At 36.8% G+C, this 23,823-nt stretch overlaps 1 protein-coding gene and 1 long non-coding RNA gene across 2 annotated transcripts in view; one reads left to right on the top strand and one right to left on the bottom strand.

The window, feature by feature from the left end:
• Window positions 1–3,903: 3,903 nt before the first annotated feature.
• Window positions 3,904–23,426, bottom strand: NAA30 (N-alpha-acetyltransferase 30, NatC catalytic subunit). The gene is made up of 5 exons (XM_034642394.1): window positions 23,256–23,426; window positions 22,223–22,991; window positions 17,308–17,431; window positions 15,463–15,518; window positions 3,904–7,334 (listed from the first exon to the last, which is right to left on the bottom strand). The coding sequence occupies exons 2-5, from the start codon at window positions 22,988–22,990 to the stop codon at window positions 7,197–7,199; spliced, it is 1,086 nt and encodes a 361-aa protein (XP_034498285.1). The 5' UTR covers window position 22,991; window positions 23,256–23,426; the 3' UTR covers window positions 3,904–7,196.
• Window positions 23,268–23,823, top strand: part of LOC117795974 — an 18,858-nt gene continuing 18,302 nt past the window's right edge. The window contains exon 1 of the long non-coding RNA XR_004620180.1: window positions 23,268–23,402. This is a non-coding gene — a long non-coding RNA (uncharacterized LOC117795974). The remainder of the gene's footprint in view (window positions 23,403–23,823) is intronic.

Genomic DNA, 23,823 nt, shown 5'->3' with positions numbered 1-23,823 from the left:
GTGTCTTTTCTGCCACGGTTTAAGTTTCAAAAGCCCAACCAAACCCTTCTCCTGAGTGTCATTCCTTTGTCACTGTTGGCAATTTCACCAGATTTATCAATTCCATTTTTTCCCTGCATCTTACTATACCCAGAGGAAAACGCTAGGTAGTGGGGATGCAAGACACAGCCCCTGCTTTCAACCTTACTTTCCCACTCTTTTCCCCCTTAATCATTTGTCTGTACCTCCAAATTTACCTCCTTGGGGGTCTATTGTCCTCTAACAGAAATCTTCCATGCTCTTTGCAAAAGTAGCCTCCTCTGTAGTCATTGTATTTACCCTCCACTTCTAACACATCTCAATACTATTAAAAACAATTTCCTAGAAATTTGAGCATTAATACTGGTTATATGATAATAAGGACTACTGTGTGTAATGGTATTGTGGCCTTATTTAAAATGAGACCTTACTATTTGAGATAAGTACTGAAATATTTATAGGTAAGATATAATCTCTGGGATTTGTTTTGAAAAAAATGTGAGAAGAGATGGTAGGGAATGGATAGGGCCAGACTGGCCATGGGCGTTGGACCTAGTTAAGGTCCAAAGAGATTATATTCTTCTACCTATTTTAATATTCTCTACACTAAAAAGGCAAAGTTTCTTTTTCTTCACTTGTTACAGTTTGGGTTACTCTCATAAGATCTAATATAATATTTAGATGACTTTCACTGTTTAAATGGTACTACAAAACCCAATGCCAAAATACAAAATTACTATATACTAATTTGGTATGTATATTAATAGATATACCAATATTAAATACCAATAATAAATTATCATTTATTCTTTACTGTGCACTAAGCTACCAGGAATTGAGGTAATTTACATAAATTATCTCATTTATTCTTCAGAATATGCTTTTCAGGTAGTAATCACGAAAGGCTCAGAGAGGTTAAGAAACTTGCCCCATGAGGATGGAAGTAAACACTTTAAATAAATGTTATCGGTTCCAAATATGAATAATTATTCCCACAATAACTCAAACACAATGTTCACATTCATATTGATGTACTTCATTTCCAAATTATCATAAGCTATCAAGCAGACTTGGCCAAAGACAAGGTTGAAATCAGTTTACATTTACCTAGTTAATACTTGATGGACTTCACAAATTTTATTTGCATTCACAATAGAATCAAGTATACTGCTAGCTGACTGTGCAGAGTCACTCTTTACAGCCACAGGTGGAGGGAGGGAGACAGCAAAGTTTAAAGGCAGCAGGTTGAGCCCCCTTAAAACGATCAGCAGCCGTGTGCAATCATGGGAAATCTGGCCCTAAAGATCACGGCAATCGCTCCCCTACATGTTAGGCCATTGACTCCTGAGAAGTTCACATACACACATAAAATTAAGCGATTATAGCTCATATTGGCTTTAAAAAGGTTCACACAATTGTGCATTGAATGGAGCACAGTTCCTTAAAACCGTCATTACTTCCTTAATGGAACTAAGGCATTCCTAAAAACATGTATTTTCACAGATGATTACCACTAGCTTTAACTAAAAAATTGAAGACACTTTCTTCTGGAAAATATCTAAATCCCAAGGAAATAAAACTTAAGAATGCCTGTTTAAGGGGCAAGAAAGTTTTGTCCGTTCGTGCAACCTGCTGGCTTTTAAAAAAGAGTGTTTCTTTGGCGTGAAAGGAAAACATAGGAGACATACAAATCTTTGCAATTGTAAATTTAACAAATGAGCATACACGCTTCCTTGAACACAGATCTCACTAAATAAGAATACGTTTACTAAAAAAAAAAAGAGAGAAAAAAGAGAAGAAAAAACAAAACAAAACAAACAAAAAAAAAACACCTCAGTGAAGGGGACCAGAAAACGCTATAAAATGTTTAAAGAAGTTTCAAATCGATTCACTGCTTAACAAATCCGGTAACAAAGGTCTTTATACAAATTCTTTAAAAGCCAGGTCCTTCCCCTAGCATATGGTAAATTCTTTTATTTACAAAAACGTACATACAGATTCTCAGGAAATTGAAGTATTAGAAAACTGAGATATATTTATACAGCAAAGAGGTAGTAATGAAAATCCACAACTAAAATGAGCTTATTTCTTAGCATTATAAAAACCTTACATTATAACCCCTACATTGTTTACATAGATTTTGGCACTTTGGTGGTCTTTGTTGTCCCTAGGTCTTTTCATATGATGATTAAACACTGATTGCTATCAAACAAGCATATGCTTTGAGCTCTTTCCCCAGCAGTGGGAAGAAACTGTACCAAGCCTGGCATTCCTCTAGGCCAGGTGTTTTCCGACCCCACTCCTGCCCCTTTGATGAATTACAAACTCCATGAGCAGCTAGAATCAAGTATGACACACGACATGGCCAGAGAACACAGCAAAATCTTGTTCTCTCAGAAAAAAAAAACAAAAAACACACACTTGCCTTTGCATCAGCATAATCTTCCAGAATTAAAGTATTAATGACATACTTCCATGTTCAAGTTTGTCCACTGGTAAAATGAGAAATGACCAATCTTTTAGAGGTGAAATGACTTCAAATTCATCTACAATGAGAGATTATTAGGTTTAACTATGTGAAATACCTTAACACTAAAAAGACGTTACAGTCTTATCAGAAACTAATTATCGGCACTTGAATCTGTGCATCTCTGCAACCCAGGATACTTCCAAATAAAAATTGAAAGGGCTGCTTTTCTCAGGGGTGTATCACAACGGAAGCGGGAGAGAGGCAGTGTTAAATACTGTACGGATGCAACAGATGGTCAACATAAACGGTGCGGTTGTGCCCTTGCTCAGAGATCATTTTTAATCCTGATGCTTCCATTTCGTATTTCAATAAATTAGTAGTCTTAAAAATCCTATTGAAAAAATACTTTCCTTAGTTACTACTGCTTAAATATTATCTAAAGCTATGCTGTCCAACGCAGTAGCCACTAACCACGTGTGACTAAATTTCAATTAATTAAATTAAAAATTCAGTTCTTCAGTCATACTAGCTACTCTTCAAGGGCTCACTAGCTACATGTGACTGGTGGCTACCGTATTGGAGAGCACAAAGAACACTGTTATTGTAAAAAGTGCTACTGGACAGCACTGTTCTGAAGACAGTGCAGCGTGCTATATGCTCATGAGATTTTTACTCTTTTTAAAAGTTGTTTAAAAATATCACTCTATCTCTGGGCTACAGATTAATAGTGATCTCTGTTCACAGGTATCAAAGGACAGTATCAACTTTCTTATCATTATTTAGACAATTTATGAGGTATTAGGAGTTCCATATAAGATTCAAGTAAAACATGAACTCAGACATTTTTACTAGTTATAAAAGAACAAAGTGAATACTGCATGGATGATGAAAGTAATTTAGTACTCACATTTAAAACATCTTTCTTCCACTAACATCCATAAATCTTTAAATATAAAAGCATACATAACTACCATTTAAAGCTGCTCACAAGAATGAGGCAAATAGCCCAGATATTGCTCTATTTTACTTTGGTGTCTTAGCAAGGGGGGAAAAACATTACTTAAGTACAAACAAAAAAGGCAGTAAATTAAAATGAAAACAGTCTTAGGAATAAATTGCTATGGCGCAAGGACAAAAAACCAAGTTTTGGTTTTATACTTTCAAATATGCTCTCATTCGTATTGATATCTGATATCTGAGTTGACTAACTCTGAATACTTTTAGGAAAATCAAATTCATGTTGTTATTTTCAAATTTACTTTGTCAGAACACAAAGTAGATAATAATTATATATCACTTCTTCCAAATAATTCTTGGATGGGAGGCCGGAAGTGGGAAACTGAATGGAATGCTTGGTTTTTTTCTTAGTAGGTAAAAGCAGAACAACTCAATCATAAAATGCACACAGCTGTATCTAAAAGAAAAATGCAAACACAACTTAACCAACTTTATTTGACTGCATCTTATTTAGACAGCTTGCACATTTCAAATCCCATTAAATCTCTCTCTCCAAAAGGATATGGGACAATAGAAGAAAATTATGCAGCAATATCCAGTCATCAAACAGCAGTCCAATATTTTGAGATACACGTGATATTTTATAGATACTCAACTCATATCTGACGTCAATATAATTTATGGTTATGTTTTTACAAACCTGAAAGCCCTGTAACATTATAGACTCATTTTAGTGATGTCATGGTGCACTGAAAAGTAACTCTGATGCACTACCAATCTGCTTTTATCTATGCTCCTGGGAAGTGATGACCTTCATGATTTTTAGACACCATAATAAATATACACATCCAGTCTTATACATGTCAGCCAATACCATAAACACAGGGCAAGGTAAAATTAAAACATGTGACAAACAAACTCCTTTACATAGATTTGTCAAGCAAGTAGGGAGGGTAATTTGGGGAAGAGGCAGAAAATATTAAAACCAATTTTTTAATAGTAATTTCTTTTTTTTTTTTTTTTTTAATTTTGTTGGCCTCAACTTCAAAAACTACTGTCTGGTTTCTGATCTGTGGACTTCTCTAGAGTAGTTTCATCCTAATGTAAGGGAAATTACAATCGGCCCACACATCAAAAATGATAGTACACCCGTTAGCTTCTTCAATACTAACATATATAGCTTCATGGTAGCATGTATAAAAATGTTCAGCAGGACCAACTGCCAAACCAGTGTCAGTGGATAGTACAGTCAGTCTTAAAGAGGCAGCACCCCATTAAAAGAAAGTTGCACCAATTTTGCTCAGTTTTAGCCAAGTGAACTCACTCTATCAATTTTAAATAGGACTGTTTTAAGATTATATAAGAAAAATGAAAGCCCACTATCAGAAAGTAAATAAATGTATGATGCTACTTCAACTGGAATGGAGACTTAGTTTTGATGCTGGGCTATCATGCTAGACATTAAAATTTTAGTCTACTTAAGTAAACAATTTTTGCATAACCAATGAAAGACATAAGGGAGACATTTATATTCAACATACACCAACTGAACAATACAGCAACCATCCGACTTTTTAGCCACATGTTAAGGTTATGTTTACAACACCCAGTCAGTTCAGCAAAACCTGGTCAATTCTGGGGGAAAAGGTCAGTAGAGATGGTTTCACTGATAATGTGCCAAAAACATAATGGTTGAAATGAAAATCTAGCGTGTATCTACTTTAGAACTGTCCCCATTAGTGAGTCAAACAACTGTATGTTCATCAACTATCATTACTCATGAATCAGCAAGTCAAATATAAAGTGGTGAGATAAAATTTGATAACTGTTTTAGCTCAGTTCTCTCCATATTAAGAGTAACAGAAGCATCACTATGACTGGCATTCCTCTGTTAGAGCCCAAATGACATTTGAGCAAAGGACTCAAAATCGTCAGCTGGAAAGCTGAGTATTGTGTGATCATCACATATTTAATGTAATCAGTACTCTACCCATTAAATTTTCAAGAGCAACATAAAATGGAAAGAAAAAGTTGTCTTTAAAAACAAGGAACTATAAATGATTCCACCAATAGGAAGATTTTATTTTCACCAAATCTGTGTGTCATTATTTTAAAAGTACTTAATACCATGTTCACTTTCAAGACACTACACTGAGCAAGGAGCAGCTTTCCTTTAAAAAAAAAAAAAAAAAGGCAACAAACTTTCCTGAAAGGGGGCTTTTACCAACTGTTAACGGAGGTAGGGTTTTTAAAAATACAGTAATTATAGCCATAAAACAAAATTCAAACCAAATCCTAGAGCAGAAGTAAAGCATATCCAAATTAAAGAAAATGCAACATAGAATCCTACAAAAATTTTTCACAGACATCAATCTTTTTTTTTTTTTTTATGGGTACCTAGGTTTTCCAGTTAAATTATCCATCACAGGTTTCCTGACTCAATTGAAAGCAATTAACTTGAAAATTTGTAACACTGCACAGATCGGCCAAAATACAATGTAACTGAACATGGTGATAACTATTAAGAAAACCCATAGAACTCATTCCAAAAAAATTTTTACAATTTTCCCTTTTGTTTTTCTGAGAACTAAGCAAAGCTTCCCCAAGAATTTGCTCAAATAAGTGAAAAAGAAAATAAAATCAGTTTAAAATGGATACAATGCACCTTGAAATTTATTTCCAAGACTAAGAACCAAAAGTGAAGCATTTTAAGAAACAGAAGCAATGTGAAATCCAAATCAAGTGGGGAAAAAAGTTCCAACTGCTTTGTGAAAGCTGTTCTTCACAGCTTAGCGATAATTTTGATTAAATAAAATCATACCAATTTACATTAATTTTCTATTCTTTTCCAAAAATGCCCTCTCAAAAAAAAAAGTGCATCCAAAAACCCAGCAATTCCCGGCTCCATCAACTTTTCTCATCCCTTTTGAGTCATTTCTCAAAGATTTTCCAAGTAAATTCAACTTCTTACTGTAAGGAAAAAAGGGACTTTACACTGTCACTCACCTGGAAAAAAGTATCCAAATTATAAAAATCTGAAATAATTTATTATCAAATTTAGAATTTAAATAAAAACAAAAGTTTGCTTGCAAAGGCCTTAAAGAAAAGGAAAAGAGAGCATGCATTCAAAAAACTAGAGGTGAAGACAAATATACTTATCTACACAGGCACTGGCAGACGCAATGTCATTGTTATCTGTACTCATTGTAAGACACACCCAACCCTACAGAACATTTTTTCATTCACTAATCACTGAGGTACCAATATTCAAGAATGAAAAATTCAATATTGAAAAAATAAAACCTAAAATTGAAGCTTTTCCCCCACCCCCTTCAGAAAACTATGGCAGGTTTCATGTGAAATGTTAGTATACTTAGAGATTTTTACAATCTACATTGGCTTTTTTAAGGAACAAAAATCATGTTCCACTTACTGGTTCTGTGACAAAATGATCACTGTGTAAATGACATTGTCAGCAGACTTTGCAAATGAACAAACAAATCTTGGCTATCAACTGGCACATCTTGCTGGTACCAAAAGAACTCTTTAAGTTTAAAACAATCTCTTTTAATTCAGAACAAATGCGCCATGCCAAAGTGCAACAAATATTGTGCGACACTCAATGAGACACTGACAGGTAAGAGCTGCATGGAAATTACTAAATCCACCTGCAAAGCAATTCTGTACAAATTGCATTGCATGCAAAGGTCGATTCTGCGTGGTTGGAAAGTTGTTCCTTGATGTCAGTTTCTCAACGCAGCCACAATTTAAGTCGCAGTGCATCAACTCCATTTAAATAGTATCTGAACAGCCTCTTATCTCGAACAAAACCAAGATTTTCATAAAGTTTCAAAGCAGACTTATTCGTTATTTCTGTTTCCAAAACAACCTTCAAAAAAATGAGAAAACGAGGTTACAATTTTATTTGAAATTAATTTTATAATTTCATAATTTGACAAATCACATATAAACATTTCAGATATTGAAGAAAAACATACTGTATCTGTTTTAAAATTGATGTTGAAACAATAAATGTTAATGATGTACAGAAAGAACCCAGAAAAATGGTCACTGAAATTGTGATAGTAATTTTCTCTTAGGGCAAGGGGAAGTAGGAATGTGAACATTTTCTGTTCTATTGATTTTTTTGTGATGTTTGAAAGTTCTAGCAATGTGAATATATGTTTTATACTAAAACAAAGATGAATTATTTCCCTGTGGAGAAAAATAGTGTGACAAAAAGATGAAGAAAAGAAAAAAATCAACAACAAAAACTTTGAAGAAAACTGACCAGTACTTGAAACTATTCAAATTGACCTCTGACTCCTATATTTTCATTAATTTGTCATCATTTATCCTGGCAACAACTACCATACTGTCTAGAGTCTACACCAGAATCTGCAAATTATAGCCCTTGGGCCAAATGTGCCCACGGCCTGTTTCTGTAAATAAAGTTTTATTGGAACACAACCATGCCCATTTGTCTACATGCCGTCTAGGACTGTTTTCTCAATACAAGGAGCAGATTGAATAGCTACACCAGAGAGCTATAGTCTACAAAGTCTAAAATATTTATGCATCTGAGCCTTTGCTGATTCTAGACCAAAGGTACCCAAACATTAGTTAACTGGAGGGCTTGTTAAAACAGACTGCTGAGACCCCTCATCCAGAGTTTGTGAGTAGATTTGGGCTGGAGCCCAAGAATCTGTGTTTTTAAAAAATTGCTAGTTGATGCTGATGCTGCTAGTTGGGAGATTACAGTCTGAGAACAAGTGACTACCTATTATGGACATCAACACTTAACTGAAGAACACATGAAGTATTAACTTTTGAGTCTTTTTTAATATTACTGAACAGCCTCTTATCTCGAACAAAACCAAGATTTTCATAAAAAATGACAATGAATAAGAGATACTTTTTGATATTGTGTGATTTTTTTAAATTTGTTTCTACCTTCCTCTACCCAAACGTCCTCTGTCCCATCCTCCCACCTCTTAGATACACGGCTCTATTTGCCTGTCTATTGATTCTCAATCTACCTCATCGAGAATTACCAACTCAGTGAGCCACAGTTACTATTGGGTGTCATAACCCTCAGGTGTTTGAAGTGGGACAAAAAGAGCAAAGTATAATTAAACAAAGGCCCAAGTGAAGCCTACGAGTCTCTCTGTTCTCTGTCAAGCTATCGACACATTTGACAAGAATTCAAACGGATGTAAATAATAGGGAAAAGAATATACGTCAACTCATCCTGTCCAAAACTGAACTCATGATCAACTCCTCCTCCACAATTCCATATCTTAGGAACAAGATTTCCAACCTACCAATGCCTCAAACCTGAAACCAAGAGTCATTGTTGAACTTTTTTCCTCTCTATCCCTAACCACAAACATCCAAGCACTGAGTATTTCAATTCTCTCTCTTAAATCTCTCAAATCCACTCTTTTCTTTCTATCCCTAATGACACTATTCTAGTCCAAGCTGCCATCAACTTTCACTGTAATTACAAGATCCTCCTAACTCAAAGGTCTCCCATTCTCTTTAAGTAGAATGATGCTCTTGTTAACACCCTGCTTAAAACCATTTACTGACTCCCTTTTGTCCTCAAGATAAAATCCACAATCTAAAAATAATCTGAAGAAACCTAAAAGGCCCATCAAAATATGGCCTGTACCTACCTTGCCAACTTCACTTCAGGTATCGCCCCACCTCTCCCGGCTCTCCATGATCAACGCCGAACTTTCAGTTTCTGGAACCCACCATGATCTTTCCCACCTTAGACCTTTCACATAAGTTGTTTTCTCTGTCTGGAAGGATGCTCTTCCTGTCCTCCTTGCTTTTGGCCTTAGCTTGTCACTTCCAGACTGGGTGAAGCACCCCTTTCTTTTTATATTACCCCAATAGCACTCTGCACTGCTCCTTATTCAACTGCATTCTCATTCAACGTTTACTGACTGTGTCATCTCTCTTAGCTAATGAGCCCAACAAGGGCAGGGATCATGTGTACCTTCTTCACAGCCGTTTCCTAGGTACCTAACACACTGCGTAACACACAGAAGGCTCTTAAATATTTGTAAATTATATACATCCCAAGCACCTTTCATTATATTACAAACATTACATAAACAAAAGTATTACCAAACTTTTAAAATGACCAAAGTACTGAAAGAGAAAGTATCATCTTAAAGCATCATCTTAAAGCAACTACTAAACTATCAACTCATTAAAGCAAATCAAATGCTAAATCTGGACTTTAAAAGATCTAAAAACAAGTAATGAATATTTCAGGAGCAAGAGAAAATATTACTAAGAAGGAACATTTAAATAAATGTTGTATAACAAATAAATTGGCTTAAGAATAAAAGTCAACAACTTTTCTCTGCTCTTAAAAAAATGGAATTTATTTTTAAGTAATGTATGTCATCTTCCAGTATGGGACACTACAGTCCGATCAATACAGGTTTTCAATTTTGAACAATTCTCTTGGGTAACTCTTAGAATTCTGTTTCAGGCAACCACCTAACCAGAGCTAGCTAAAATGTATCAAAACAATTAATATGTGAAGCAATAAAGGTACAACAACTCAAAAACTTGGAACCTGATTTCACAGAAAAAGGAGTGAAAGGGTTTTTTTAAGCTAATATTTACTGAAGGTTTACTAAATGCTTTGTAAAAGCGTTTTACATGTGTTATGTCATTTTACATGCATTTGTCATTATGTTATTTTCACAATAACCCTATGAAATAGATATGATTTTCTCCAATTTACAAAAGACTGAAACTCAAGGCCACCAGTACTGCAAAAACAGACCAGACTCCAAATCTGAACTGCAGCTTAATAGTATCCACTCTGATGTGCCTCCCCCTGGTTGTTTCCCAGAGTAAAACAAAGCAGCAAATGGGAGTTCTAACCTACTTAAGACACAATAAAGGGGATCTAAGTCTACGTTTGGTAATATTTGGCAATCGAAAATATTCAAGACTCATCTGAAGCTAATTATGGCTACATAAAGACACATGTAAGGTGTGGTAAAGAGCTGTAATCATGTTTGTTGGCATCCTAACAGATTAGTGAAATACAGCCCAATTACACAAAAATGGAATTACACAAAGGGCTAACCTTAGTTAAATTGAACAGACTCTCTCGGTACGCTCACATTCTCTAAACAAGGAGATCATTTGACAAAATAGAAAATGTCAGAAAAAAAGTAGCTACTTTTTAATAATCACTCAAATTCTTATAAATACACTAAAAGAGAATCTGGGTTTATAGTGAAAACTCAATATAAAACTATTCTTTCAGTCCATATCATGGGAGTATTACATAGGAAGCCAAAGGATAATGAGGCTACTTTGGTCCCAAAGAAATTTGGCAAAGTAGAATTCTACTTAACAGAAAAAGGATTACTGTGAAGTTCCACGGACTCACTTAGCAACAAACCATTGTCAGGATAAGCCAAACTTACAGTTTAGAAAGACTTTTTTAATATTGCAGGCTGGAACTGCTGGAGGGAGGGCAAGCTGTTCACTGCTAGAACCTAAGCACTAGCCTATAGTCTGGCACTTCACAGACCTTCCACCAAAATGACTGAATACTACTATTGCTCTTTTTAACACTCCTTTAAGATCAGCATTACCATCAGATTGCATAGACAAAGAGACAGACTATAACAAGTTAAATGACTTGCCTACAATCACAATTCTAAGTGACAGAAGATGGATCTAGCACCCAGGCTTCTCATAACCAGTTCTTTAATTAGAACAAACTACTCAACCAAAAGTCCTTACAGCCTAAATCTCTCCATTTTACTCTGTTCTTTACCTAGCAGCCTCTGTCTCATAGACAAAATATGTTTCCAGTGAAACTAAAAATAGTCAATATATAACTGTTAAACATAAAAGGCTTAAAAGTCATCTTTGTACATTATAATAAAAGTTCTTTGTACAATATCAAAAAAACATAAAAATACATGAGATGTATTTGTACATATCAACATATATGTATTTTGTTAATACGTTAACAGATTTATTATTGGTTATAATAAATTAGGCCACTGTTGTCAGGAATGTAAATCAGTACAGCCATCACGGAAATAGTTACGGAGACTCCTCAAAAAATTAAAAACAGAACTACTGCATGATCCAGCAATCCCACATTCTAAAAAACTATTCATGCTATTTATATGTATTTTTCTTACTATTTCCCCTAATGTAACAAACCCAAGATGCTTGTCCTAGTAGCTACTACATGTTTGGCAGCCAGAGCGTGGTGGGGGGACGGGGGGCGGGGGACGACCAAATTCAAGCCAGGTTAGCAATATGGGTAATGCATTTCTCATTCAGGAAGCAACAAATCCACTTCTTTTTTTATAACTTTATAGACAGCTCCAAATATACAGAAACTGAAAAAGATCTTTTAGTTAGCTGTTTTAACATGTCTAATTCTGACATAAAAAGTTAGGAAAGTCATAATAAGGCGAAATGAAAATAACTACTAGATTGGGAGAGTATTTCATTATTATTCGAACAAAAACATAACCTACATTTCAACTCTGTGATTACTAATTTTGGTTTAATATGCTGTAAATTTATCTTAAAAATGACAAGAGGAACCAAGAGCAATATAAACATGACTCAAGGCCACAAATAAATTCTACAAACAGAATAGGAAGTAAAAATTGACTGAATGTTCATGTTAAGGCTTCCTAGAGATTTCCAAATGGAACTTTCTATAGGCACGTAGAATTAAAAATCTCTTTAAGAATAAAAAAAATAGCAGTACAACCTAAGTGGTGGAAAATGTACTTTAAATCTCTTCTCAAATGACTTTCCAATAATTTGCCAAAATTCCTTAACACTTTAAAGAGAAAAGAAGATTGGCCCAACTTAATAAAAGTAAAATCACATGTTGGTTATAATTGGTTACTATATTCTTAGAAATTAAAATTTCAGTTTTCCTCAGAACAATGAATTATACACAAGGCTGTTTTTACATATGATTTTGTTTTTACCGAAAAGGTATTAACAACTGATGAACTCTATACTTTTTCTTTAAATCTTCCTATGTACTAAATAAGTAAGATGACTGCCATTCCTAGAAAGTTTATAGAAAGCTCAGAGGGGAAGACAAGTTAACAATTAATTATACAAGTCGAAATTCGCAACTGCATTAAAAAAAAAAAGGTACAAATACAATGCTGGAAGCACTGAACCAATCAGTCAACAAATATTTAAGAAACACTGTACTCTATCACTAACACCACACTAAGTACTAAGAATACAGCAGTAAACAAGAAAAGGAAGCTCTGCTCTCCTTGGCAGCTAAGGCACAGACTGTGAACAATGAAGTAAATTTTACAAAAAGAGAAGCCAAGAAAACCACAGAAGCCACATAAATGATTCTGTCTAGAAGGATTAAGGAAAACTTTAAAAAGCTATTGATATTTGTATTGGATCTTCAAGACTGAGAAGTAGTTTAATAAGTAGAGGAGGACCAAGAAGCTACTAGGTCTAGCAAATACATTGGTGAGAAAGTAGTTACCCTGGAGTCGAGGGGGAAGAAACCAAACCAAATGGGGTGAAATGATAATAAAGGAAGTGGAACCAATAAAGACAAATTAACTATCAAAAATTAGAAGGGAAAATGGGATAGAATTGTGACTTACATAGTTTAACATAAAATGAAAGGGAGAGGGAAAGCCTTATAAAGAGTAAACAAAGGTTCTATCCCTTCATAGAGCAAAATTTTTATATGAGCAATGTGGCACAATTTTCTTTAAACATAGACGAGTTCTCCAATCCAGAGGCAGAGCTATTCAAACTGTTAAAAAAAAAAAAATCAGACAAAAGAAGTTTATGGAACTATTCCCATTTCAGACTAAGATTAGGTAAAACTCTTTGCTTCAAAAGTAAGAAAAATAAATCAGAATTAGATTTTTAGGCCCACAATGAAAGAGTATTTCTACCATAAAATGTGTCACTCATTTAGGATCCAACTTTGAGACTAAAATATAACCCAAATCTCCTTATCAATCCCCAGAACTTTCAAAGGAAAACCAATACTATTTAAGCATTTGTTAAGGTAAAGCACACTACCCTGTCTCACAGGTAGTGACCAGGATAACTCACAAAAGTTGTAATACCATAAGGAACATAATACTCCCATTCATAACATCCCTGCTTGCTGGAAACCACTCTATTCAGTAGCAAGTCGAGGATCAACACATGGTCTTATCAACCCAAAGATTTCTCTTCTTTTATGAAGCTTGACTACTCCTCCTGATGAACTAAACCAGTGTGGCTATTGTCCAAACATAGGGACTCATACTTATCAACATATGTAGTCCAACTCTCTTCTGCAAATTTTAATTACCAGCCATTTAAATGATCAGGGTCACTGCATCTTTCACTTTTTGACATTATATTAAAAGCTGTGAACGATATAAGATCCTTCACTAAGTGTGAATTATCTTATTTGAAATAACACTGAATGTCCTGAAATGGCCAGGATGATTTCCTCTGTGCTGCCCAACGTACCTGCAGGCCTTCTCGTACAACCACTACTTAGTGTCATCAGTCAGAATACAAACTAATGTGAACAAGCAGCGTGAGAATACCCTATGGTAAATCTCTGTATTCTGGCATGGAAACATGGTCATGAGATATTGTTAAATAAAAAAAAGTAATTATTGCAGAATAATAACTATGGCTTCATTTGTGTAAAGAAAAAGCATTACACAGCTTAGATGGGTGCTTAGAAATGGGAGGATATATATTTGAAGATGAACAGTAGCTATAAGTGGACAGAAGAATGAAGAGCTGCAGAGTGTGAGGATGGTGAATGAAGGACTCTGCACCCCCAAATCACACATACACATCATGCTTAATGACTGCGTATACATTTTGTACAGAAAAAAAACCCACCTTAAAAAAAGTAGTCAAAACAGGTTACAGCCTTATGAGGAAAAAATTACCTAATTTCAAGTATTTTGAGAACTCTCTAAGGCATAGTTGCCCTCCAATAATAAAAACAATAGTCACTTGTACTGTTCATAAAATTGTTAGCACAATACAATTTTGTTCCTTCTTAGTCACCATTGCTATATTAAAAACACCTATACTGGGGCGCCTGGGTGGCAAAGCGGTTAAGCGTCTGCCTTCGGCTCAGGGCGTGATCCCGGCGTTATGGGATCGAGCCCCACATCAGGCTTTTCTGCTATGAGCCTGCTTCTTCCTCTCCCATTCCCCCTGCTTGTGTTCCCTCTCTCGCTGGCTGTCTCTATCTCTGTCGAATAAATAAATAAAATCTTAAAAAAAAAAAAAAAAAACCTATACTTCTCTAGTTTATAGTTATTTCCTTCCACATTTTCAACCGTCACTATTAGTTATGGAGCACTCACTATGTGTACAGCACGGTGCTGTAGGATACAAAGAAATTATAGCTGCGGTTAGGCTGTACAAACAAGCTAACGAGAAAAGACACTCTTAGGTTAACATGCAGACAGGTCTACATTTTAAAAATGGTTGTCTTTTTCTCCTCAGCCTTTTCATTATTTTATGCTGAGAGATTTTTTTCAAACACGAAATGTCTTTCATATGAGCTGACAGCTGGCCCACAGTTCAAAAAAAAAATGTAACTTAGAAACTAAGGCCAATAGATAAGGAAATTGCAGTAAGATCTGTAATAAGAGCTACGTTAAATGACTTTAACTGATAACAAATCCTCTGAATACCAATTCCTCTGAATACCAATTATTTACTAAAAATGTCTAAGATTTCACCTTTTCATTTGACAAAGAACAAATTTTAACTCTCATTATCATCTTAAAATTTGTTCTGGGTCAAAATTCATGTGTTTTTAAAAGGAATATAATTTTCACCACAAGCTACAATTATATAGCAATAGTTCGCAATGAAATCTGCAGTATAATTTATTATGGGATATTTATTTAAAAAAAAAAAAAAACTGGTAGAATACAGGCCAGGGTAAAAGGTTTTAAACATTTAGAAAGACTTACCTCATCACAGTCTCCTTCAACCATGGCATATATAGCTTTCTTAACCAAGTTAGTACCTAGAATATAGACATGAGTATTAATGAGGGAAAATTTAGTTTCTTAAATTACCATGTTTATAGTAGGCACAGAAATACCAAATGCTGCGTTCTACCTTGAATACAGATACAGACTATCTTACGTGAGAAAAAATTTAAACTGAGAGGCCAACAGAGCCTATACATAGCAATATAAGTTTCCTTTTAAAAGACCTATCTCCGTATGTATCCCTTTTTCTTAGGTGTAATTACTCGCTCCAAGCAGGAGTTTGTGCTGTTCTGTTTGAAGATAAGAGAAAAGGGGAAAAAGAAAAAGGCAAGATATGGTGTGGTGAGAACAGCCCATGAAACCCTTGAACTAGCCAGAAGTTACTACAAAATTCTTGAGCTAATCTTGCCAAAGATCACACCAGAAACTGCTGTGACACAGCCCAAGCTACTGGGCTGGTTCCTACAAACCGTACAGTTAGCCTGAGCATACTGAAGTCCAGCATTCCCAAACGATGCCAGTGGTGTCTCTGTAAATGTCTAGCAAAACGTATCCTAGCTTAAGGTCAGCTACATTTGGTACGTAAAAGGTAAAACAACTGCCAACTCTGATTTTAAGAAATCCAAATTCCATAAAAATTCTCTTAATTTTCCAACCATGCACAGGAGGAAGAACACATTACACGGGCCAAACAAAATGTCTGAGGGCTGGGACGCAGCCCTCAAACCACCAGGTTCTGCCCTGTGAACTAGACAATTGCTTATCGTTTGCCATGAGCCCTTATCAGCTCTTTTTAATGCGTCAAAAACTTAAACTTGGCTTGTTAAGTCCAATCCATTAAAAACCTTGGTAGTAAACTCTTAACTCTAATAAGAAAGGTTGGTTAAACCAAATGTATTAAGTCATCCTATTCATGATTTCTCATGACATCTCAGATTGTGTGAAACAGTCTTAAACTGGACAATAACACTTGTATTATAAAAAAAAAATTCAAGTGACAAAAAACTGCTAGTAATTAAATACTGGTACAGGGATTAAATCTTTCACGAATACTTACTTAGCTTCATTAGTTCCCAGAATTTGACATGCTCAGACAAGTGCTTGGTCCCTCATCCTGAACAAAGAGCCAGTAGGTCTTAGACACTAGGACAGTGGCTCTTAACCAGGCTTACATCACAGTCACCTGGGGAGGCTCCAGTCCTACTTCTAACAGGACAAACAAGATTCTCAGGAGGAGGGACCTAAGCATTTGTTTTTAAAACACCCAGGGAACTCTAATGACCATTATAAATCACAAGTATAAGATTAACTGAAAATGCCAGGAAAAGTAGACCCAAGAAAGAGATGAAATTGGGAATACTAAGAAACAATTCTCCTTTCTCCTGGTCCTCCCTGAATTGCTAGTATGTTTGAGGACTAGTACTAAATAATAGTAACAATTCCTCCATAATTTTGCCTTGAGGTCCACTTAACCCAGGTATAGACAGCTCCTGGAGGGCTGTGATCAAGTGCCCCAATAATGCTACTGAAAATTGCAGCACGTAGTATAACACAAAGCATTTTGAATGGGATTAAAAAAACTGTTCAGAGGTAAAAACTGATCACCTGTTACTTGCTAGAAAGACAATTTCTCAAACCAAACATTAATAAAGAAAACAATTCATTTTAAGAACATTTTAAAAATATTTTGAAATAAAAACAATCTTAATTTTCTTCCCTTAGCTTCTTTCTCATTTCTACGTCTTTACATTTAAATCTTTTGCTTCAAAAAACAGAAATGAAAACAACTTATGTATTCTTTTAGTGACATAATATTCTTACCAATGCCATTTCTCCTGTATTTGGAATCCACGGCTAACATGGCTATATAACCTCTGCGGAACATCTTTTTGTGCATATCCAACTTGCAAACGATGGCACCTACACACTCCTCCCCTACCATGGCCTTAAAAATAAACAAACAGTTATGAAGGATACATTGCCATCAGGTACTGCACAATTACCCAGGGAAACAGCAACCAACCATTGGTCACATTTTTGAGAAGAAGAGGTAAGAATTCTAGTAAGAGAGCAATCACAGAAGTTTCAGAAATCTAAATCCCAAAAATCCTTCAAATGTTCCAGTTTTAAAATCGTTCAACATTGTTTAGGGCATGAATTGCTTATGCTTATTATCAAAGCCTAGGGAGGAAAAAAAGCAAGATTCCCACAAAGCAAATATTCAAGTACGTTATAAGAGGTGCTTATAATTATTTGCAATAAAGACCTCCATGTTTAAGATTTGGGAAGGGGGAAATATGTGAAGTAATTTTTTTAAGACAATGTCTATTCATCAGGATATAAGAAAATATTATTAAATTTGCTTATCACAAGTACTGTAAATTTAAACTTAATTCTAATAAAGTTTTAGTGAAAGACAAACATAAGACATGACATTTTTACGTAAAGAGTTAGACTTTGATCAGGAAAAAAAATGTAAATGATTTTCAGAAAAAAGATTGTTTTTAAGGTATTCCTTGGATCCTACCCCTGGGGTTTTTTTAGTGAAGGACTATGAAGACTAAATATACAATGGTCTCATTTTTTAGGAGTCTCCTGACAGTATCATTATCATTAGGCTCAGAGAATATCTAGAACTTAAAATTAAAGCTTCATATTAAAGAAAAGCTTTAATATAATTGTATAGTTATTTTAGTATGTCTTTCCAGAGTGTTAACAGTTACATGTTACATAAATGCTAATCATCCCCCATTTTCATTAAGATTTCCCGTGTTACCATTAAAAGTGTTTTTCAAAAGTTCCATCACTCATGAAAAGTTCTAGTAATACTGTATTCTGGTAAATATCAATAGGGCAATACTCCGATTGTTCAATAATGTGTCAGCTTGCTAGAAATATGTTTGCTATAAAGAGCACTCATTAAAAAAATAGGAAAACTTCAAATTATCTCTTAATAAAATTAATTTTCAGAAGGAACTATTTCAACAACAAAAACCAGGAATTAGGTTAAGAAATTAAAAAGCCCTTATACTTAATAATTAATTTTAACTTAATTTTGATGTGACATTTTTCAGTTCATCATTCTGTAAAATGATTAAAAAGTCCTTTTTTAATTGTGGCGAAATCTTGTAGGCAAGATAATTCTAATCCATCTCACACAAACCTCAACTGGGTCAGAAAAATCCTTTTGAAGGGATATTAAATTCAACAATCCACTCTAATTCATTTCTGTTTTATCACACAATCTAAAACTATTTTGAACCAATAAACCTCTAAAACTATTTCCATTTTCATTCACAATGAATCAATCTGGTTCTATCAAAATTCTTTTGAAAACTAAAATTTCTTTCTGAAATAAGACCTGAAAAATACACAAAAGTTGGCTGGCTGAACAACTGGGACAGCATTTTTCTGATCTGAAGATAACTCACTTCAAAATATATGTATGTGGTTGTGTGTAAATGTTTGAACTAATGTTAAAAAACTTTTTGACCTGATCTTGTAAGTTAGGGAAAATGGAAACCTATATAAATCTATGATACAAAACTGTAGGACAGCTACATTTCACAGTTAGTAAACCATCCAAAAGAGGTTTCTTCAAAATCAGAACCACTAGACACAATACAATTGGACAATACTTTCAAATTGGATAGATATTGCAAACAAATCTTTGTCCTTTGACCAAGGAAGTAACAGGCAAACAAAGTATTATATCAGTTCACACTTGGACTAGATTGACTTCTTCCTAATGAAGAATCTGTAGGGGCAAAAATCAAGTGGTACAAATCAGTAAAAGAAATAAAAGCCCAATATCCAATATACTGTTACCAATAATATGTTGGTAGTGAGGAAGGCCTATGCTCTAATTTTTTTTTCTGATAAATTGCTGATGGATATACACTTACAAGAATCACTAAACTGCTTGTCAGTTTTTCCAAATAAAAGCTCTGCACATATATTTGGAACTCATACTATCAAATGTGTTCTTTTTTCAAGGATGGGAACTGAAAAATTCCTGGCAAGATTAAGACTTAACTCTACAAGGCCAAATGCTTGTCAATCTATAAAACTTGAAAAATTTAAGTTGTGTGAAATAGAAATTCCCAAATTCCAGAACGCTATACATGGGAAAACAGAGGAAGCCAGAAAGTTAAATTTAGAATAAGCAGACTATGATACATCACTGGTAATAAGAGTAAGAAGTTCAAAAAGGCACCAACAGCTGAAAATACCATGAACTCAAAAGACAGAGAGATAAATTAGTTAAGAATAGAGTAATTCACAATGTCTCCCATTTGTCTAGTACTCTACTTTCACATCTGTTACAATTATTAGGAAGAATCATAAGAAACTGTCATTTTTGTTAGTCAGATATGGCCAAGTATTGGCAGTTTTCTAAGGTTCAACCTCATACATTCCATTTGATCCATTACAGGTTATATGGAAAGCAGAAGCATTTTGGAGGTTTTCAATCTCTTCAGATTATTCATGTTTGCAAGGACAACTGTCCCTTGATGAAGCATAACTTGGTAACACAATGATCTTCACTGTCAAGAGTATGTAATTTTTCAGGTTATTTCCATAATGAGAGGTCAGGTCAAGTTCTAGCTTTACCTCTCTGCCACTAAATACCTGAAGCTTTTTTTTTTTTAGTAAGATTTTATTTTTATGTAATCTCTACACCAACTTGGGGCTCAAACTCACAACCTTGAGAATCAAGAGTTGGCTGTCCCACTGACTGAGCCAGCCAGACACCCCTAAATATCTGAAGATTTAAACATTTTAAGTCACTTTGGTCCCGAATTTTTTTGCATTAAAAAAAAAGTAAAGTTGAGCTAGGTTATATTTAAGATTCTTTACAGTTCTAAAATGATATGATTTAAAATCAACACACACTTATATTTGTTTTAAATTAGTTCTTTGAGGAAACTCAAATTTTTTAAATGCCAACTTTGGCCTCTGATTAACTGTTTTATGTTCAATACTCCCAGATACATATTTGCACTAGTAAATCTTAGATGTCAACCACCTGTACATATCTCAATTTCCAGATATTCAGAATTTAATGTTAAACAAACTGGGTATTAAAGAGCTAAAGTATAAATTAGATGGTGAATTGGAAGGAGTCCATGAAATATCAAAACTAAAATTTACTAAGTTTATCAGAGTCTAAAATGGCACACAAGTTGAGACAGGCCGAGGTAATATCAGAATCCAAAGTTGACTAAATATTATATATACAACTATTTTCTGGTAATTAACAGAAATACACATGTCAATTTAAGGTCTGCCTCAATTGTATGCTTTTGTGGGTAAACTTACAATTCAATCAATCATAAATTTTTAACAATTACACTGGCATTTAATATGACATGTATAATAGTGCTATAAAACCACTTTCCCATATTCATTGGCATAGGCCTAAGAACTTCTATTTTGATACAATGGTGAGAATCCTGGAAAAGCAGTTTTGTAGAATATAAGATAGTTCCCACAATTTAAACACACATACTAAATTGAAGTTTAGCAAACTGAACACAGAAAATAGCAGAAGTACCATTATCTACAATATTGAAGTTATATTTTCAGATTACCAACATATAGAATCAAAAAGATGGATTTCTAAAGCACTGTCAAAACGTCTTGCAGGGATTTGCTAAGTACAACTAAGTCAATGCTAAAACAATAAATAATAGTAGTGCTTCTCCATTTACATATCATAAAATACTTCTTAAAATCATGTTGCCTTCCCTCAGTGAAATTCAATGGAAACAAACTGCTTGTGAGCACACAGATATAAAGCATATACCTTCAGTTAATATTTAAGTGAAAGGTTTCACACAGGCCAAATTGGTCAGTATTATTGGGAAGAAACGACTGGTACCGCCACTACATAAATTTAAAAAAGAAATTAAAAAACAAAACAAAATTATTTAGCTTGTTTCATAGCCAAATCTTTCTTGCTTACACATAAGTAAAAAAATTCTGTCGACTATACTTTACAGAAGCCAGTGTTACTACTAGTATTTAGGTATATCTATGACCAGTTTCTTAAAGAAAAAAATGAGATTAGTAACAATTTCACACTTAGTTTCCTGTATTCCACAAAAAGGTATTTTGTTCAAGTTTCAGGAGTCTTTCAGCCACCAGAAGTGTTAGTAGCGCCTTCTACAATCTAGCACCAGAAAACAGGCTGGCTACAACTGTTAATTGTCCTGTTGAAGTAAAAGGAAACAATCTCCATAATTACAGAAAATGCTTGTAAGATTTAATTCTCCAATGTGGCCACAGCAAGTTTACTGACAATCATGTTCACCAAAACATGTTTATGCATACACTCTTCCCTGATTACGGCTGTAATTGAGAGATTAATAAAGCCTGTATCCGAACAGAACCATGTTCAAATTAAATGATTGCAAAGTGCTTTGAGGATGAGGGAGGGTAATTAAAGACGGTTAAACATGATTATAAGCTAATATAAACAGGATCCAAGACCCCCAACATGCATCATACAGGCTTGTTGCATTTACATATCAAGTTAAGCCAGCTCAAGATGTCTTACCTTCAAAACAGTTTCATTAAATAACTAGTAGTGTGTACACGCACTTTACATCACGTAAGGTACTATGAAACGCAGGAGTATACATCCATTGCCACTCTCAGCCCTCACACTCCCTGCCCTGCACAGCCTGGATCTCTCTGCTGGGTTCACCCTCTTTGCATTCCATCCACTTACCAAGAAGCACAGCTGTGGCCAGTTGTGGATAAAATATCTATAGGTATAAATGGAGTAGGGTTCAGACAGATCTTTGGTGATCAGTCTCATGATATCGGGCATTTGTAGCTCGGATTCATATCGGACATAACGTATCGTCCGATCCTCCCCAGGCTCAACCTCCCTGCCTGAGGGGCTTCTCAAACTGCAGCCGGCGGTCAGGGATGAAGACAGCAGCCGCACCTGCTCGTCTTCCTCCTCCTCCTGCTCGGTGCCCTCCGCCAGTCCATTGCGGGCCGCCGCCGCAGGATCGCTCGCCGCCACTGCCTCTGCCGGGCTGGGGAGCGCAGTTCTTCCATTATTGGGGAGGCAGTGAGGGGGACTCTCGCCCGAGTGTACCCCAGCTCCTTTTGTTGCAGTCGCTCTGGGCCCCCCGTCGGGGGTGGCCGTGGTCGTGGCGGCCTCGGCCACGCTCAAAACCTTGCTCTTGAGGGAGGCGGCCGCCCGGAGGTGCCGCAGTTCGGGGCTGATCAATCCGTTGAGCTGCTGCTGCTCCTGCGGCGGCTGAGGGCAGCGGAGACACGGATGCCCCTTGGCCGCCGCCGTCGCCTCGCCGCCCGCCGGGCTCCTGCCGCCGCCGCCTTCGTGCTCCTCGTCGTCCTCCTCGTCCTCGCTGCAGCAGGCGAGGGCTGCCCCCGCCGGGAAGGGACAGCGGGGCTCGGCCGCCGCCGAGGCCGGAGGTGCTGGTGGTGGGAGGAGGCTGCTAGGCCCAGGCGGTACCTCCGCCATCCTAGAGGCGACACAGACCGAGAGGGGAGGCCATGAGACCCGGCGGACTAGCGCGCAGCAGAGGGGGCGGCGGGCGGGGGGGCGGTGAAGGTGGGGGGGAACAAAGGCAGAAACCGTCCCTCACGGAGCAGCCCCCCCAATTCCGCGCCCCCCCCCGCTCTTCAGCGCCGCCCAGCTGTTCAGCCGGCCACCGTCCCCGTCCGCCCGCACTCATCCACTGGCCCTGTCACCCGCGGCCCCTCCCTGCCCCCTCCGCGCGGCTCACCCCGCACAGGTCCCCGCCGCCACTGCCGCCACTCCTCTTCCTCCTCAGCCGCCGCCGCCGCCTCCTTTGCCGCCGCGGCCGCCTCCACCACAGCCAAGGTTCACACTCAGCCGCCGTCGCCGTAAAGCGCCTCGGCTGTTACCCCGGGTAAAGTTTCCTAGGCCTGGCTTTACGACACTTCCCTGCCTGCCGGCTGCCGGGGCCAAGGGAAAGGGGCGTGGAGGGAGGTGACCTGTGGAGGGGCGGGGACGAAGGTGTCTCCTGTGGGTTCTAGGGGAGGCCGCGTGCTAATGGGTGGGGCTATGGGGCGGGGAAGTTGCTGAGGGCTTTGGAGTCTCCGGCTCCCAGGCCACCGTCCTAGGCTTTGAACTCCTCAGCCCGCGGAGCTCAGAACGCTGGGGCGGGGAGAGATGGGCGGGACCCGCGCTCCCTGTTCCAAGCCCGCCGCCCCCACGGAGCTGCAGCGAAGCCCGCCGGCTGGTGGCCTGCCGACCCGGCCGCACAGGAGTCCCCTAAAAATGCTCTTCCTCAGCTGTACTACGTTTGCCCTGAAGCGGGGAGGGGCGGG

This window comes from Ailuropoda melanoleuca, chromosome 14, assembly GCF_002007445.2.
Source record: "Ailuropoda melanoleuca isolate Jingjing chromosome 14, ASM200744v2, whole genome shotgun sequence".
In the NCBI taxonomy this organism is placed as follows: Eukaryota; Metazoa; Chordata; class Mammalia; order Carnivora; family Ursidae; genus Ailuropoda; species Ailuropoda melanoleuca.
The sequence above is the reverse complement of the archived record's forward strand: the minus strand, read 5'-3'. Positions and strand labels throughout refer to the sequence as shown.